At 37.9% G+C, this 19,820-nt stretch overlaps 1 protein-coding gene across 18 annotated transcripts in view; it reads left to right on the forward strand.

The window, feature by feature from the left end:
- Positions 1 to 19,820, forward strand: part of BNC2 (basonuclin zinc finger protein 2) — a 429,408-nt gene that overhangs the window by 148,939 nt on the left and 260,649 nt on the right. For 7 of the 18 annotated variants that reach the window (XM_073228467.1, XM_073228463.1, XM_073228464.1 and 4 more), the window contains 2 exons: positions 6,820 to 6,900; positions 13,263 to 13,346. The exons of 5 other annotated variants lie outside the window; for them this stretch is intronic. In XM_073228467.1, coding sequence (XP_073084568.1) covers positions 6,820 to 6,900; positions 13,263 to 13,346 — 165 coding nt within the window. Of the gene's footprint in view, positions 1 to 6,819; positions 6,901 to 13,262; positions 13,347 to 19,820 lie in introns of those variants that run through there. 6 more of the 18 variants (XM_017657965.3, XM_017657966.3, XM_073228470.1 and 3 more) reach the window with 3 other exon arrangements.

Raw genomic sequence — 19,820 nt, forward strand, 5'->3', positions numbered from 1 at the left:
AACTCTTGGTGGGGAGTTAAAAGATTGTACCAAGTTCAGATCTACTATTGCCAATCACTAGTTTTGCGACCTTGAGTCACTTTGTCCCTAACTTTTATTTTGTTCAATTTTAAAGTGGGGAAAAGAACACTTAGCTTGAGAATTTGTTGCAAAGAAGAAATGGGATGATATGTGAAGCTTTAGTACATGGTATTTGGTTAAGCTGTAGATCTCTTTTCTTAAGTTTGCTCTGTGACAGGCTTCCCTTGGGAAGCTTAAAATTTTGAAAACAAGGTGGCTAAATGTAAATAAAATACTTTAATTTCTTCAATTATCCATAGGAAAGGACATATTAGACATAGGCAGACAACTTCCTCCCTCCCTCCCTCTCTTCCTTCTTTTCCTTCCTTCTTAAGAATCTCCTGTGTCATCCATTAGTCTTGAATTTTTACCACTGCAAATTTCTCAGCATGTTGGCCTTTATGGATGTCAGAGTGATGCTATTGTTTCAGTGATGGCTAACAGTAGACTAGAGGCAAAGCTGGCAAATTCTACTGGGTTCTGTTTACTTTGGTATCATCTGTTCTAATCATATTCTTGAAGTGAACCTTCTTGCCTTATTATACTTGTTATCATTAACACTTGATAGTGGAGCTTGAAGTTGGATTTTGCAGTTAATACCCCAGCCTCTGTCTCTGGCTTTGTGAATATTCACTGGTATTCATGGAATTAAGGTCACACGAGAGCTAATAGTCTTTATACCTCTCAGTAGAATTAAACAAAATACAATATACATGGATATCTGGGCAATATTTTATCTTCCTTTATAGTCTTGCATAATACCGTAAGTGTAGAGGACTTGAGAATATTTGTTGAGCAAAATGTGCTTATTGTTTTTCAATCCTGGATTATGCTTTTATCAAAAATCATTTAGTTCTCATGTATAGTACATTAATAATGTCATAGATGGTCTTTGATAAGCATTGTTATTTTACCTAACAACATCCAGTTTCTTTTAGGAACCCTAGTTTGAAAATACTGTATCTTAAGATCCAAAATAAATATTTGGTTAAGTGTTTACTTTCACGTGTTGCTAAAAGAATGAAGTTTAAAAACTAGTAATTTCTTGCTATCTCTTTGCTCACACAATGTGCTAGGGCCTGTCCCCCCGTTACTACAGAGCATTCAGGGCAGGTACAATTATTTTCATTTTACAGATGAAGAAATAAAGGTCTAAAACCTGAACCCGGAAGGTAGACCCCAAAGCCTTTGCTTTATCCTCTGCCACATTATTCGTCCCTATAACTTAAAAGATAGCTGTTAAAAAAAAAAAAAAGAAAGTTATAGAACCCGCTGGGTTTTTTCCCTTTCAGATTAAGTTTTACAAGGAAGCTGAGATACAGAAATGATAAAAATCAGAGCTTTTTTAGATGAAAGGGGTCTAGCTATAGAGTCCTATATTTTAGGCTTCTACTAGAGATCCATGGAATATCTGGTTACGAAACCCCGAGTCTCAATGCCCCCACAGCCCCTAAAGAGGAGGAATAGTAAAATCTCAGTTTCCCCAGATGGGAGTTGAAAGTTTTGTTTATCTTGAACTTGGAGATGCAGTTACAGGCAATTCATAGGAAAAGCTAATCTGCATGTTTTTAAAAGAGAATGTATCTAAGAGAAAAATTGTGTGGGGTAAAAATACCAATGTAAAAAATGTTATCTCATTGTACAGCTTTTCCTATTTTAATTTTCAGGGCACAGATTTGGTTTAACCTGTATCACTGAAATAATGTTACTGTGAGAAAAGTCATAAAGAACCAAGTCATGATTTTATGCCTAACTGGAGTCCATGTCTGCATATGTATTCAGAGTGTACTTTAGTTTGAAAATACTAAAAAATTTCTGTGCTTTGTATAATGGCAGAGCATATCTGTAAAAGATATACACATACCATGTATTAATAAAATGTAAGGATGGGGAATGGAGATAGTTGTAACTGAGAAAATAATAAAGTGAGTAAAAACACACTTTAAAATAAATTGCTTGTGAAACAAATTAATTGACATGGTAATTTTGTATTATTTTTATAAACTGGGAATTTCAAGTTTTCTCACTTGTTAAATTTGCATTGAGGTTTTATGTAATACTTAACTAGAAATATAATTTCTATTTCATTAGCTAGTATTGTGGGAAGAGCCCAGACCACTGAGCCAGATGTATCTGTATTTCAATTTATCTGTTTTGTATATGACTTTGGAAAAGTTTTATAACCTCTCTGAGCCTCAGTTACTTCAGTTAAAAAATGGGGCTAAGAAGTGATGCCTGTAAATCTGGCACAGAGAGAGTGAGTTGTGTTGTTATTCCCAGTTTCTTCTTCTGCTGTTCCTGTTAGTTTGCAAGCCTTTTGCAGTGTTAATTTATGTCTCTTTATCAGCGGTAATACAGGGTTCTTAATACCTGTATCATGTACATACTTGGGCTTTTCAATTACTAGCTTAAAAATACTTGTGCCAATCTTGTAGAAGTGTACATTTTTTAAAGAAAATGGGGGTGGAGAAAAATCTCTCCTTTTGTACTCTTCACTGAGAATCAGTCACTGAGCAGCATAATTCTAAAATCTAATGTGGCTTTTGGGTACTTTATGAACCTTTTTATGGTAGCCCAGAAGCAAGACTCTGAGTGAATTAATATATTTCCATCAAGGGACTATTCTGTTAACCTCTCCTCTTCCTCCAAACCCTTCTGGACGGGACTTTTTCCATCCAAAACCAAGGTTGCCACATACAGTGAGGATGCCAGTTCATACATATGTGGATTATTGGTAAGCCTAGGAGCCTTTCTGTCTTTAAAACAAAGAAAAAGGAAAAAATTAAAACAGGAACAATAAAACCCAAAACCCCACCCAAACCAAAAAAATACAAAAAACACATTTGTTTTCTAAGGAACTCAGTGCTTTATAAATGCAGAATATAAACTTCACACCCTGATTTTAATTTTTAACACATAAACATATTTTTTACAGCTTTTGTTAAAGGACACATATTCACTGTGCAGATCAGATTAAGAAAACTATAAAGCGAGTAAAAACCAAAAGGCTGCCACCAAGGAACCATTTTATTAACATCTTTTTAGTCGCCTTTCTCCATTTACATGTACATACAAATGTAGGGATAAATACTACATAAACATCATAGACATTAAATAACAGGTATTATGGATATGTGACTTTATAATAAAAATTCAACTGTGTCATAGATTATCTTTCCATGTCTGTAAATATAGACACCCATTGTAATTTTAATGGATTCCTAGTGTATCATTGTACCATAGTTTACTTAATGAATTCCTGGTCTCTGAACATTGAGGTTGTTGCCAGTTATTTTCTTTTATAAAAAGTGGTGTTTCAGTATGAACACTCTTGTTTGTATTTGTATTCTTACTTCCTAAAAGGTATATTCTTGAAAGCAATGTTGCTGAGGAAAGAGGTACAATTTTGCACAGTTTAAAACAGGTTAGCAAACCTTTACTGTAATGGACCAGGTAGTAAATAATTTGGCAGCCATATGGTTTCTGTAGCAACTATTCAATTCTGTCTTTGTAGCCACAAACAGCCAAAGACTATAATACAAAGAGTAGGTACAGCTGTATTTCAGTAAAACTTTATTTACAGAAATAGGCATCAGGAGAGCATTTGGTCCATAGTTGTAGTTATCTGTTCCTGCTTGAGACAAAGGAGAAACTCATTAGGGATGGAAATTTACCCCTCGTTGACTATAAGCTACTTCATAGTATCTTAGAAATGTGTTCTTATCACAGGGCTGGTTACTTTCTTTCCAGGTATATGGCAATCAATACCTGTTTTAAAGAGCTTATTAAAGCCTAGTAGTAAATTCTTATCTAACAGGCTATATATGCCAGTCTATTTTATCACTCTATACTTTAGATTTCAGCATATGTTAACAACTTATGGGACAAGCACTCTTATATATGTACTATAGAGGGGATGTACGTTTTCTCACCTCTAGAAGATTGCTTTGGTGGAGTTAGGTTCTAGAAGTATCCTGAAATAAGCTAGAAAGAAAGTCCGGCAAGAAAAGTATTATTTCCACAGACATATTTCCACAGATCAACAGGGTGACATTGAATTAGTTATTGAGCCTTAACAGGCTAAATTACATTCAGAAGAATGCTCTGTGCATAAATAGTAATCTTGCATCTTCAATTTCTATATAATAGGAATTATTGACCACTAACTGCCTATTTCTATAAAGTTTTATTGAAATACAGCTGTACCTACTCTTTGTATTATAGTCTTTGGCTGTTTGTGGCTACAAAGACAGAATTGAATAGTTGCTACAGAAACCATATGGCTGCCAAATTATTTACTATCTGGTCCATTACAGTAAAGGTTTGCTAACCTGTTTTAAACTGTGCAAAATTGTACCTCTTTCCCCAACAACATTGCTTTCAAGAATACACCTTTTAGGAAGTAAGACTACAAATACAAAGTATTGGTTGAGGATCAGATGGAATAATGATATAGTTAAAAATTACTCTAACACTGGGTCACTGGTGCTATTATGAATTTTAAGAGATTTATTTATTATTTATTTTGCATGTATTTGTTGACTGCTGTATGTAAAGCAGTGTGTTGGTAGCTATGGGGGAATATGAAGAGAACTATGTTATTTCCCTTAAGGAGAGAAAAACATGTATTTAAAGTCCAAGGTTGTGTAGTACTGAGAGCCCTCAGGATGGTAGAGCCTTGGGGAAGAGCTGTCTTCTGCGTGGGGTTATCAGGAAATTTTGTTGGAGAAGTGGCATCAGGAAATAGGAAGATTTTCAAAACTGTAATTCAGGGGAGGGTATTCCAAAAAGAGGAGCACAAGAACCATGTCAAATTAGGAAAGCCCACATCAGTATGCAAGAGACATCAAATAGTCTAATGAGTCTGTCTATTAAGTATTTGTTATTGAAAGAGGAGGAGAAGATAAAGCTGGAAAGGCCAGGTTAGAGCTAGGTTGTAGAAGGCCACAATTTACTTTAAATGTTAACTTGTGGGGAGCTCTAAACATCCTCTAGAAGGATATGTTTGGCAGTTGGAAGAGTGCTGTGTGGCACTGGCTGGCGAGTGTGGAATGATGAGGTTGGGGTTATCACTTAAGGGTTATGGCAGAGGCCTGAGCATGCTCTCCTTAGCATGATCTGGGGGTGGCAGAGGGGGCAGATGAGACAAAAAGGGAAAAACAGACAGGCTTTTAGAATTTACTGGGTTTGTGAAATATGGAGAAGACTTCTTAATCATCATCTGTGGTTCTGAGTCTTTGTTAATGGGACTGTGGTGATAACACGGCAAAATACAACAGTCAGGAAAGCTGGAGTAAGAAAGGATAGCAGTGAACCTGTTTGCTGGTTTAGCTCCAGGTGTTAACTGGACACTTAGAAATTTCTGTGGGAGCTTGAAAGGGCAGGACTACAATTCACACAAGAAGTAAGGAATAGGGACTTGGGAGCACTATTTTCACACAGGTAGTGTATGAAACCAGGGAAGATCATCACGTCACCGAAAGGAAAGCATTTTACAGTATTACTTTAACATTAAGTAAGTCGGTGGCACAAGTAGCTCTATCTAAAACAAAAAAGAGAACTGTGTGTTTTATCATTTATAAAGCATTCTATTGTCTACTAAGCTGCTGCTCTTAGCTTCTAAAGCCACTGGATTTCCAGAGTATAATATGCTCAGTCTGTAAAAAATAGCTTATTTTTTAAGATCCCCAAAGAAAATATCAGAAACTCCCTTTTACTTCATCTTCTTACCCCACATCCTGAGACCCTCAGAAACAAAGGGATGCCACTGGTGGGAGAGATTTATATTCACTTTTTACCTGTGTGGTACAGCAACTCATCTCCCCTAGATTTCACGTCAGTTAGGGTCAGTGCATTTAGGATTGGGGGTCAGGGTGGGGAAGGGTGAATATTCCAGAGAAATCAACTTTGTATGCTTTTGTGCATTTTCTCTTTTTAGTTTGGGGTCCTCAGCAGGCTTGGAGGGGCAATTGTGCAGTACATAGTATGACAGTCTTTAGTGGGAAAAGTTTTTATTGTATGGAATAGCAGGACTAAATCTGCCTTCCCATTTCCTTTCTTCTCTTATCATTAAATTACTTGTGTTCAAACTTTGCATGCAAAGAAAACCACGTTGATTCATTGATCTTCAGCATGCTACATTATGCACCTTGGCAGCCTATAAAGGCCCCTCTGGCTCTGCTGTGCACAGAGGTCGGAATTCTTCTGGTCTATAGGCATGATTTGTGGCCTCCTTCAGGCTCCCTCCCCTCCTCTTCGTAGTGAGTCTGACTTAAGTCAGATGGCAAAGGGGCTGGTCCAGACAAATCTGCATCTCTAGACCACCTCTGTGCATTAAATCTAGTTTAAGTGCTCATTGTATTTTCTCTCTTAAACCAGGTATGGCTACTTAATCTTAAAAAATTTTCCCATAACAGGTTTAATGTAAGTGGTTCAATGGGTAACTTGAGATGTTGAGTTTTAGGTAATATTTGTTCTCTAAATGTCTGGTACATAATACATTCTTCTATAATATTCCTCAAATTCCCTTTTCTGCTTTCTTACATACACTTTTCAGTTATCCCTTTTTAGTGTTGTTAAATTTAGGGAGGAAGAAATCACTTTTGATGTGTCTGCTTTGTGCCTCTGATGAAGTAAGATCAAGTTCAATGCACCTACTTTCTTGCAAAGTGAACTCTTTTAAAAAAAAATGCTACCTCCTCAAAAAAAAATTCAGGGGCTTGGTGATCATTAGTTGAAAGTAGCTTCTTTCCCTTCTAGGTAATTTCATCCTCATTCTTCTTCACTGTGGAAAACCAGGGACAGCAGCTGAGTGGAGCAAACCCAGTGGCTGAGTTCAAGGTGACCTTTTAGTGGAAATGCTAAAGTTAATGCCTGTCTCCAAATGATTTCCTTCTAATGTCTGCAGCATATATGGAGTTGACCATACTGCTTACTGCTCTTGAAGTGGCTTGCTCATTTTGGCTTTTTTCTCCTAAGAGCCTCTTTTCCTGAAATCCCATCTCTCCTTCACAGAGTGAGATCTTTAGGAGACCTGGATCTTAAAGTCTGGTGTATGCTGCTTCCTTCTTGTCTTGTTCTTTTTAGGCATATTTCTTCTAAAACTAAGTTGTCATCTAGAGAGCTTTGCTTTACCAATTGTTTTTTGGTTTTCTAGTGTATTTAGGTGAATGGATCTCAGACTTTAATGCTTATCAGCATCACTTGGAGGGCTTGTAAACACAAGTGGCTGGGCTCTAACCCTCGTGGTTCTATCTCAGTTGGAATGCATGTCAAACCAGCTCCCTGGAGATGCCAATAATGTTCCTTGGCTGAAGAGAACACCTTGAACCCCTGACATACACTATTGGTTTTGTCTGTAATTTTGCTGTTTTTGTTTTGTTTTGTTTTTTCCCCATTGGGTAGGGTTTCTTCAGATTTTATTTACCCATGTTCCCTGGAAGCTCCTTATTTTTAATTCATAGGCCAAGACACTTGCATGCAGGAGAACTCAGAAAGTTGTCTCGTGTTTTGATTGTGAAGGGGCTTGGTTGGGGCAGGAGTGACAGAGTGAAATGTGCCACTTCTCACTATTTCCCCCTGTGAAGACTAATGATTTGTCTCTAAGAGTCTGGACAGAACTTTATAGTCTTTCTCAGCACGGCATTCTAAGGAAGCCTTCTCAAAGTTGATTGCACTGGCCCCTAATTGAGTCTAATTGAGTTAGGTGCATTTTCTAGTTTCCCTAATTGTTTATATTATTCCCTGAAGTTTGCTTCCATCTCCCCCAAATTCCTTCCCTTACTGTCTCAAACTTGCCAGCCCTCACAGGGGTGGTGTGCTGTGGGGAGGTACCTGGGTTAATATCCTTTACCTGTATTGTGTACCTACTGTGTGCTTAGGTACTTGACCTCTGTCATTTCCTTCAACCTTGCCAACTCTACACAGTAAATATAATTATTCCCATTTACAGATGCAGGAAACAGACTCTGAATTGGTTATTAACTGACCAAATTTATAGGGTACTGCAGCTGAGATTAAAATGGGTCTAACTCCAAAGTTAACGCTCTTTTCATATTTCTTGCTGTTAGGCTAGGAGTTGAGCTTTGAGGGCAAAAAGAAACTTAAGTATACTTGTTTCACTTAATCAGATGTGGCAGTGTATATGCCCATAAGCAACAGTCTGGGGTGTTATTTCTGAAATACTGAATTGCAAGAATAATTGTAAATTAGTTGAAAATAAACTAATTCTGTACTCTTTTTAAGTATAAAGCCCATCCACAGCACCAGGTACAAATAACTCAGTGCTAAAACACACCATAACACAAGAATTGGACAAATAAGTGAGCTCTGTCAAACAGTAGAAGGCTTTTCTAGTAAAACACCAGTGTAGTAGTTCAGAGAATTTTGTCTTAATTTCAGTTCTACCCAAATTATTAAGTGTGGAGTAAGGCTGCAGTGATAGACCTCAGTTTTCTTGTTTAAAAATAAAAGGAGTACAATGTTGATGGACAGTGATTGTGAACGGGGATGTGGGGGGGACTTGGTGAAGGGGGGAGCCTAGTAAACATAATGTCCTTCATGTAATTGTAGATTAATGATACCAAAATAAAAATAAAATAAAATAAAAGGAGTCCAATGGAAATTCCTCTCCCCCTTGCTTGTCTGATGTGGTAATTAATAAATATTATGTGTAGTGCCCTTTGAGGGCTCTGCAAGAAAGATTTTATATAATTGTAGCATTATTCATGATCCATGAGTCTCCTCAGGATGTCACCAGGGAAGAGAGATTTTTACCTTTTAGCCCACATTTCACAGCATAAAAACAAGGCATTTTTATTGTTGTTTGTGGCTGTGAAAATCTGCTGTCATTGTATCTGCAGAGGTTGCTCCTACCATAGAGCATAGAGCCCTTGCTTATCCAGGAGGACCATTTCCTGAGAAAGAGAGTGAAACAGTTCCTGGTGAGGACCTGTGTTCACCCCCTGCCCAACCCTGTGTCTGTCAGTCTGTTGAGTAGCAGAATCACAGCCTTGACCCTTTTCTGTTCTCTATTCTCTCCTTTTGTTGTTCTGGGATGACTTCTGGGGGACTGTCCCCTCTCTTACTCAGCTCTTCTCCTGTGACATATCCCTCATGCTTACTGCGTTTCTGTTGATACATCCCTACCTCATTTAAGGCCTCTGTAAGAATGGTGTATTTTTGGCCATTCCGTATTGGAAACTGGATAAAAACTGTCTTGACTCATCAGGTCTTTCCTGATTGTTAAGTTGTGTTTTCATTCTTAAGTTTTAGGTTCTATATATGTGGCCTTGGGTTTCATGGTTGAGAGAGTTTAGACCTGGGATGTTGTCTTCTAGTCAAATACTATCCTGAAAAATTAAAAGAAAAGTTAACTGTACTTACCTTCCATTTTTGGGTTTTTGTATTCATTAATTCTGCAGCAGTGTGTTCAGTGCACATCTCCATCTTTATGGCATTGGGTAATTAATGTCTTTATCTTCTCTTTCTCACCAGGGCTTTTGGCTAGCTTGTTGCCCAACCCATTTCACTTAATGGTCTTCCCGAATTCCTTGTGTTATCTGAGTAACTTTTCCCCTTGCTGCATGGCATTGTCTAACCACTGAAATCAGGCTGAAGTTCTGTTGGTGCTTTTCCCCAGCGTGGCATGTGGCAGAGCTTGTATGTAGTCATTCCTCAGTTCTCTGATGGTATGCTTTCTGGGTTCTCTCTCTCCTCTCTATTTTTAAAGCCAGTTTTGCTTATCCATTCTTTCCCAAGTTCTTCTAGGGTTCAGATAGTTTCTTTCATCCCTTCACTGCTAGACCAAAGCCACCGAAACTCATGCACTTCAGACCGGGTCTGGGCTTCTGGCCAGCTTCACCGAAGAGACTTGAGCTGACATGGAAGTTAGTTTGTTTATTTAGGCTCTGACTGTTATAGTGCCTATAAGGCGAATGCCTACCTGAATGTTTAATGTCTAAAAATAAAATAAAATAAAATATAAAATGAGTCCTGGTCTGCAAATCTATAAGCCTTTTTCTTGGTAACACATCTCTTTTCCCAAGTTCTTTCTGTGCCTCCTTCTTTCTTCCTTTGTCCCAATTGTTAAACTCCTTCTATACCCATTCAGCTTGAGATATTTTGAACGGTAGCTCTTGTTTACCACGTGGAGCTTTTTCTGTCTTCTTTTTCAGAAGTTTGGTCCCTAACTGTCTTTATGTGTGATCTCAGTAAACAAAGAACTGCGTGTGTGTGTGTGTGTGTGTGTGTGTGTGTGTGTGTGTGTGTGTGTGTGTGTGTGTGTGTGTGTGTGTGTGTGTGAAGCCTGCCATATTTCCTCCCTGCTCCACAGAATACGTGTTTTCTGGAAGCCCTTTTGACACTGAAGTGAATGCCCACTGGCCCTCCCTTGCTGAATTCTCCTGAGAGAAGAGAAAGATAGGGAAGGAGAGAGGCCTTTATGCTTGTTGTCATATCTTTTGTTTCTGCTGATTATACACAAAGTAAGTTGTAAATAGCTCTCTCACACACCACGATTCCTTGGAGAGCACATATGCACTCAGCTTCAGCTTACCCCTGGGATTCTAGAGGGTCCCTTTAAGGCCTCTTACTTCCTGTTACAGCACCAATTTAGATGAGTACTAGACAATTACCATCCCATAATTAAACCTGTGGCATACTGTTTAGAAATACAGCTGATGAGTTTTAATGTTTTTCTTTGTTTTTAAATGTTCTTATTACTTTAAAAGCAAAACATACAAAGATGCAAAAAAGAATAAAAACTAAAAAGTCCCCTTACTCTTACTACTTTTCAGAGTGAAAAATAACTGAACATTTTATGAAAATCACTGTAGAACTTTTTTCAGAAGTATGGAATTGAAACAGACACTGAACACTAGCATGAAGGAAAGCAGATAAAATTGGAATTCTCAAGATCAATTTAAATTTTATATTCCAATGAAAACAGTGGTTGGGTATACACCGTAGTTTATTATTTCAATTTAAAATGGAGTAATAATAAGGAGATGTCTGCTATTTATGTCAGTCCTTTTTTTTTTTTTATCATTGAACAGCTAGCTGGCTAACTAGTGAGGCTTCTAAATCAAAAGGCCTAATTGTCTAGATGTGCTGAATTACAACTAATTAGGTTATCAACTTTTATATCCTTTATATTTTCCTTGGCACATTTTGATGAATTAAGAAATATAGCTTGCCTCTCTGTCTGCTAATTACTGACCCTAATTGTGGTGGTTGAGGTCAGGGAGTATTTATTGTTAGTGAATCCTTCAGTGAAACTGCACATTTGGTTTGGATCTCAGTTTCCTCCTCTTTAAAATATGGGAGTCCACTTTCATGGATCCTTATGGGTTTTTTTCTGCTTAGAAATTCCAGGATTCTAAGTTACAGAAGTGCTACCCACAGCCCGACTAGCTCCTTGCTGGGATTTGTATTGTTGAAACATTCTGGTAGTCTGGCACAGTTTCTTTCCAACTTATTCACAGACTTCATTTGTTTTCTCTCAGAAACCATGGATTTCTAAGTGTCCAGGGTTGTAATTGAGTGTAATTGTAGTTGTTTAACTTTCTCCTTTCCTCTTGAGAGTGTTTATAAAATGCATTCTTTGGGGGGTAAAAAAATGTAGAGACTTAGTATTCATGACACTCAAATAATATGAAGGTAAGTGGAAATTTGTTTCGTGTACATGAAATAAAATATTATTTATACTTAATTTGCAGAATATACATGCTAGCTCACGACTCTGCTTTAATCAATGAAGTAGTCATGTGTATAGAGGTTTCCTAGGAAGCTTTTTGGGGGGCTCATTTTGATATAGTATATTCTGTGATTAGTCTTTTTGAATCCTTCCATTGCACCCTAGGGAGAAAATTACTGTTGCAGAACTCATTAATGCACCCCCATATGTCAACTGAGGTGGGGAGTCAGCATTATTTTGTATGTGACACAACACAAATGCACAGTCGGTCTGCTCTTCTCGATGCTCCATTTATCTCTCATTCCTCAGGTTAGAGGATAAATTCTCTTTAACACTGCTTATGTTTTCCTAGACAAATAGTAGAGCAAGAAGTCAGTCTTGGTTTCTGGTAACACTGTCTCCATTTCCTTTAATTGTCTTCTTTACAAGTTCTTTGTTATGAAACATCAACAAATGCCTCTAGAATAGATGTCACAAAATGCCAGATTAGTGATGCTCACTAGAGAACTTGCAAAGTGGAGTTTATTGAAAATTGTTTAAATTTGGAGAAGTGAACTGATCTGTGGGTCAAGAGAACGAGGGAGATACCTTCTCAGGTAGCACACTTGGCTGAAAACGGATCTCTGAACAAAGAAACTGATTGGCCCAGATGATCCTAACTGGAATTAAACACACACACACCCAGAGGCCATTGGTAGAAAAGAAAACACAGGTGAGATGAAGCAGATTGATGGATTGAGATTCTGATACATATACATAGTTGTATGATTAATGAAGACATGTTTGAAAGTATTGAGTGGTGATTTAGAGAAAATAGTTTACAAAGTAGAAAACAGGGTTAGATGGGATCTAAATCCTTTTTTCCTTTACCCTAAAAAATCTAAAATGAAGTAAGCAGGTGACAGTAGGCAGTATTTTAGGATATCAACTAATTAAATAACTTAGTTTTGAAAGAAAATCTTTTGTGATTTTCAGTATAGAACATTCACTAAATTATTATTTTTATTATTGATGCAGACATTAGCCTCTTAAGCATAATTTAGGGATAGTAAGTAAATTATAAATATTGATAAACCAAAATCTGCCTGTGCTACCTTATACCCACATAAGAAAATTAAGACAGAAAAGAATGTGAGCAGGGATTCTGTCTCATTTTCCCTACCCTCGTTTCCTCCCTTTCTTCCTTTTTACATACCTTATTTCTCCCCTCCTTCAGTCTCTACTTATTTTTAAATGCCTACTTTGTGTTGCATGCTGTGGATACAAGGGGGACTAAAATTTACCTGGATCGTTTCTTCTTGGGATTCACCTTCTGGTAGTTAATGAACTTGGTTGCATGCTATTTACAATATACTTGACACACTAAGTGTCAGAAACCTGTGACGCCACAATGGCCTGCTTCCTAACTGTAGTTGGGGTATTCCTGCTTCTGTCTGCGTCCAGTATGTTTGTGTGCAGTTCTCAGCAGCCTCCACACCCAGCTTCTAACTCAGCCGTATTCCCTCAGGTTCCAGTGGCATATGCTGGCAGAGTGCTGAGTGCAGACTTTTGCCCAAACCTGGAGGAGCCAGACCAGAGGCTGGAAGTCCAGGTTGGAGTCTTACTGCTTTATCAGTTGGGGGTGGCGTGACAGTACCAGTGGTCCCTGAAGACCATACTGAAATACCAGTGCCATCAGGAGACAGCCAATCATTATATATGTGCAGCCAAAATTCCTTTTCAGGATAAGTTGTCTGTAACTGGAGAACATTCATTTATTCATTTAAGAAACAGTATATACCGCAGTGGATGAGAACATGGTTTCTGAAGGCTGGCTGCCTAGGCTGCCACAAGTTGATGTGAGACCTTTGGCAAGTCACTCAGCTTTGCTGAGCTTTAGCACCCAAAGTGATTATGAGGATCAAATGTTCTAATATCTTTAGCAGTTGGCATATGGCCTGACACATAACAGCCACTCAGTAAATATTAGCTCTCATCTTTTAAAATCATCATTAGCATGTGCTAAGCATTGTGCTAGGCACAGGGGCCACATGGTGAGCAATTTGTGCTTCCTTTTGCAGTCTGTCAGGAGAACAGAGTCCATTTAACTGGGCATTGTATTAGAGAAATATGACTTAATGATAAGTATCTTTCCTTTTCATAGTTTGGGAGATATGTCCTGTGGTGTATTACCAAGTTTGTTAGCAAAGTACATTTTTCATGAAAGTATTTACTTGGAATTTACTTCATTTTGTGTGGTCTCGAGGCATTAGAAGTGGTTTCGTGTATTGCAAATGAAAAATATAAAAGTGACATCTCAGCTAAAGGCATGTTTTCTACTTCTCTGTATCTTCTAATATTTAAGGAATGTGTGTGTCAATGATGGAAAGATACAGGCTGAAAGTTTCAACATGGATGGTACCCCCTAGCATGAGTAAACTCATACCATTTTTTAGACCTCCATTTGACATCATTTTCTAAATTTTTAGACTTACATGATGAGCATAGTGAGCTTGGTTTTAAGACATTTTTACTAAATTAGACCCCCCATGTGAGAAAGGAGAATAATTTAAAAAATTGACTTCTACACAGCTGAAATGAAGGTGAGGTAGCGGTAGGAGGAAGTTTCAGTTTTTATGGTACCGATGGATACGGCACCATCTCTTGCACATCTGCTCTTGGCCTAGGGAAGACCACCTGAGCTCTGCTATGCCACAGCTTGTACTATCTGGGTGGTGTGTATGGCTGTGGTACAACAGAAAAGCAGGTGTGACACATATGAGACATGATCATGTATTTCCCAGTTTTAGGAAGCAAACAGCTTGTGTATGACACATAAATGCAGAATGATGGAAGACTTTTCATGGAGAGTAGTCTGATCCCTGACCTCTTTGGGTAGGACAAGTGATGTTCTTTAAACCCATCACCTGCAATGGTATGTCATGGTTGGTTGTTGGATAATCTGTTTTTGAACCTTGAATTATGGTGCAGAGATCAATGGGTTTTGCAGATGTGAGTACATGACATAAAACTGAGATGAATGAAGCACATTATTTTGACATACCAAGGGAGAAAATGTGTATTTATAAATTTAAGTGAAGCCCTAGTTGTAGGTAATTAACCAGAATGTGGAATTGACAGTTCAGCTTGGGCCATGCAAAGAAGACCACGCTGCTGGGCAAAGAAGTAAAAGTGCTTGTTTTATTGGATTCCTCCTCTTGCAACACCATTTTGGCAGACTGAGTGGAAAGCTTGAATCTGTCAAGATAGTCAACTATGGTGAATTGGTGAATTAGCTGGAACCCACTTGAACCATTTCCTTCTCTTTTTTCCTGTTCCTTTCTAAATATGGCTTCCATACATTTGAATAATATCTGGTACATACCCATATTATGTAAGTCATAAAAAACTTGACACTCAGTATGTTCTTTACCAGCTCACAATCCAGGAGTAGCCTTTAGCTTAGCATCCTTTCATTCTTACCATGCCATGTCTTGTGGTTCTTTTTTTCTTTCCCTAGGAATGAGCCATTTCTTATTTTTTTAGTCCAACTGTGCACTCCAGAGAACTCACTATAGGACTTGTCGGAGTCATCTCCTTTTCCTGCTTGGATCTCAGGCTTTCCCCCAAAGCCAGAATCATAACCGCTAGAGGATTTGCTGTTTGGCCTCTTGATTTTGAGAATAACCTTTTGTACACCTCAAATGGTTTGTTTATATCAGACATAGCATCCATATCTGGTTTATTTTTATGTGTTACTTGACATGAGTTCTCAGGACTGATGGAGTCCCTTCCTGTTCTTACCTTCTTCCTTTTAACCTTTTACTTTTGTCTCTGAAATTTCAGATGGTTTAGCAACTGTATTGTTTGATAATCCCAAGATTCCTGACACTGATGAATATGTCTGTGGTTTTGAATGGCTCTCATCCTTAAAGTCTGCCCATCTCGACTTTTGCAAGGGCATTTGCTGCCTTTTTCTTTCAAACATCTAACTGATTTAGAAAAGGAGCTGGAAATCAAGACTTTGATTCACTAACTTTGTTGATTTTCCTCAGTGGCTTTTGAAGTAGGTATGCAATTGTGTACTTTAGCTGGAGAGGTTAACTGATGTATAGTAACAGAAAATTGTGCTCTTGCCTTTCTACTGTTCTTTCTCTTGTTTCCCTTTGGCCCTGTAGTCATTTTTCCAATCCTCTTTCCCCAACCCTCCACCCCTACACAAAAAGTCATTTGTAGCCCTAGGTTGATAACCAATTGATTGTGATAATAATAAAAAAAGTTGTGCGCTCATATAATTATAGGAAATAATTATCTAATTTACGCCTCCCTTAATTACTGTTAAATATTGTATTTTTGATCAGAGCAAAGTTACTTTTCAAGTCTAGCTGTGCCTCAGCATCTATTAAGTTGTTGTAGCTAGTCCAGTATAGTTCCTTTCTTGGTTGGGAATTCAAGATGTGGGGTTCGATTTTGATATTTTTCATCACCAAAGTGCTTAGAAAATTAGAGTAAATAATGAACTACTATTTCAGTAACAGATTAGACACAATTTACTGTGATGTTTCATAAGCCACAGACTTCTTTCTTCTGTGAATACATGAAGGATCACTTCCCGCCCTCCCCCCCCCCAGACATACCGGGGTGCAAGTGTAAATTTCCATAAAATTTAAATGAGGTGCTTCCTGTAATTAATGAACAATTGTGGCTGCTCTCTAGTCTGCATTGTAATTAACCATGATCAGGCTTGTTTAGTGATGACACTGTTCCTGTAATAATTTGACAAGCTACTGTGAATTTGCCAGGTTATTAAACAACCTGCAGCATTCACTCATGGAATTGCAGGGATGAGCTTGGCGGCAGCTGCTGTTTTAAATGCAGTGTAAGGGTGAACCAAACGCTGCCTGTTGAAGTCTATTGATCACCATGAACAGATTTAAATTCCCATGATTTTGGAGAAGTTAATTACTTGTGCGGGTTGTCTAGAAAACTTTTTATTACATAATAAACCTGCCAGGGCAAAGCTGGTCATTTATGAACTTGTAATAAAGCCAACAAATTTTCTGTATTGTTATTACCAGTATGGACTAAACAGAATCTGAAGTTTCCCCTTCCCACTCTATTTTAAAAACAATAGCAAACTGATGCCTATCCAAATTCGTTCACAATTCTCAACTATAAGTTCGCTCTGTGTGTGTGTGTGTGTGTGTGTGTGTGTTAGAAACAGCTGATAACCTTATGCTAAACACAGGCATGTAGCAGGTAAGTGAGTGATCTAAGTTGACTGGTAGCCTTATGTCCATGGTCACTGGCGCACCCAGCTTCCCAAACCCCCCTTCAGGTTAAGAACCTTTCAAAACGTTACTGTCTAGTTACTGTGGTGTCTTTCATTCAGATTCTGTTTATTGACTAAACCACAAGGATTTCTGCCCAAAGTACCAGGCGGTGTATGCTTGACTGATTTTGATTTTCTAACATCAGCCCTGGGGTTTATTTGAAAAATGTACATACACTGCAGCTTTAACAAGTCAAGTGACTGCATGTTTTTGACCATGGAGTAGAGTATATCTGAAGATCATTAAATTTAGTGGGGAAGGAGGGCGGAGAATAAGTGTAGTAGTCATTGCACCATTGCAGAGAGAGAGTGTGTGTGTGTGTGTGTGTGTGTGTGTGACACATGGTTTTTGTCTTTTCATCTTCTCCAAGAGCCAGAAAGTTTCCTGCCGTTTTCTTTCCAGCTATTGACAAATGATTGCCAGATGTGAGATCTTTGCAGTGCTCTTTCCCTCAGCAAACCTGCAGCGATGGGATATTTGATTCTCCCTTGCCCATTTCATCTCCTTTCCACATCTGCCAGGGACACACAAGCAATACATCCCTACATGAGAGTTTAAAGTTTATTCAGCTCCTTTTTCCCCTCCAATAAAGTGTTTGGAGACAACAGAATGAGGTCCATATGACTCTGTCCCAACTTCACTGTATGAGATTAGTTGTTTATTTTACTTATCTACCTCTCAGTAATTGAACTATTTCATTTAGTTTCAGTCCATGGAAAATTTGATACAACTCTGAGAGTGCTAAGAGTTTCCTATTATTGTCTGCTTTCTGCATGTATGCCATCCTCACAACCTCTTTCTGATTACCTCAATTCTGATAAAAACTAGACTGTCAGTTTCATAGGACTTCCTAGAAAAGTAATTTTAATGAACAACTTAAAATATAAAAAGTGTGTTTTGTCCACTAAAATCTAGGAATCGTTTAAGATAAAGCTATCTATAAGGGGGAAATGGTTGGCTTGATTAGCTTATCCTGTATTTGTGTCCACTGTCAGTGCTGATATGGATGAGGTCCTAGTTTTAATCTTAAATAGTTTGTGAAAGAGAAAGTACACTGAATTTTGGAGGCATCTGAAATTAGCCTGGGTAGGCCACACACATAATCACTAACATGCACAGAAGCTATTTGGCATCTGCTTGGAATCTGTATTGATACTGATTTTTTTTTCTCATCCCAGTTTAACAATATTTTCCAAAATGCTCTTATAGCTTATGTTCATACTATAGGGTGGGCTGACACAGGTGGCCTTTCAGTTTTCCTATTACAGTTTTTGGCAGACGAAAAGGCCCCTTATTCCCTGAATAAGATAAGTATTTTTATTTTTTTTAACATTTAAAAAATAATCCATAAAATGTCTGCCACATGTTCTGTAGTTGATGGAAATGTTTTCCAAATTAGACCTCTAGTATTGGATTCTTATTGTGAAAGTGTGGTATGTTTACTATTTCTGCTGCCCTTTTAGCTACCTGTAATTATGTGAATTTATATTTTTTGTGAAATTCAAATGATGAATGTAAGATAATTACTGTTTTTGAATTTCTGTACTGAGAAAAATTTTGTTTTTTGTTAAGGAAAGAAGCAAACAGCTTTGCCCATATTAGAATCAAAATAGGAGAAGTATCGCCTGTTTTTCACTAAGTTCTTTAAAAAAAATAACAAAACAACAAACAAAACCCTAATTAAAGCAAAAAGCAAGCCAATAGCCCATGAAAAGAATAATTCCTACTAAGCCCGAGAAAATGAGGTAAATCAAACTCATCAAGATGCATACAAGAAATGTGTGCATGTTTTATGTATCAATTACTCATACTTGAGTAAAATTTAAAAAAGAAAAAGGGGTAAAACGGTTTACTACAAGTTCCCAAAATGTGTGTTTCTATTGGAGTGTCTGTTGAGTAGGGTAGAAGAGAATCGAAGATGGAGACAATAATAAAACTATTTAGACTGTTCACTCTCAAAAATAAGATGGTGACTATGATATAGGTGGTGAGTTGAAACAACATCCCCCCGCAAAACAAACTTAACAAAATCAAAAGTGATACCTATGGAAAAGTTAATATTTTTATTGTTCTTTGATATTCTCTGAGGACTGGCACTATGCTAGGCCCTTGGTGGTTGCCAGTGGCTGGGAACGTCAAGGTGAAGAGCTAGCTCTCTCATAGAACAACGAGGTTCGGAGAGCCTGTGGCAAGAGCCAAGTTCCTCTGAGTGTAGATAGAGCACATCACATAATTTGCCCTCCCTAACACATTTGCTGGTTTCTCATGCCTTCTTGCTTTTTCCTCAACATGGTTACTCTGGGAGGCAGAGAGGTGCTAAGCAATGGAGGTGTCATCCGGCGCACGTACCTAGGGAACGTCCTTCAGAGGACGACTTGTCACCAGCCGTCAAAGAAGAGAGTGGCTTTGTGGTCTCTGAACATCTGGCAGCGCTGCACAGGAAGCTGAGGGGGTGTCATTAATTGTGATGAAATAATTTAAACCATCAGGAATAAATGAGGCTGTTAAGCTAAGTTCAGATTCCATTTGCTATGCACATGTGTCTAGCAGCCTGTGTGCAGTTAAAAAAAATTGAATTATATTAGCTCATGAGTAGAAGTGAAACAGATACTGTAAATGAAACAAGTTGCTGTGTAGTGATGACATCGTGTTGAACCACTTCACAGAGTTACAGTTTGTAGGATCAATATATTGAAAGTGGTGCATTATTTAATGAATTTTTATATAAAAGCATTCTTATGATATATTGAGGG

Source organism: Manis javanica, chromosome 2 (genome assembly GCF_040802235.1).
Source record: "Manis javanica isolate MJ-LG chromosome 2, MJ_LKY, whole genome shotgun sequence".
Classification (NCBI taxonomy): Eukaryota; Metazoa; Chordata; class Mammalia; order Pholidota; family Manidae; genus Manis; species Manis javanica.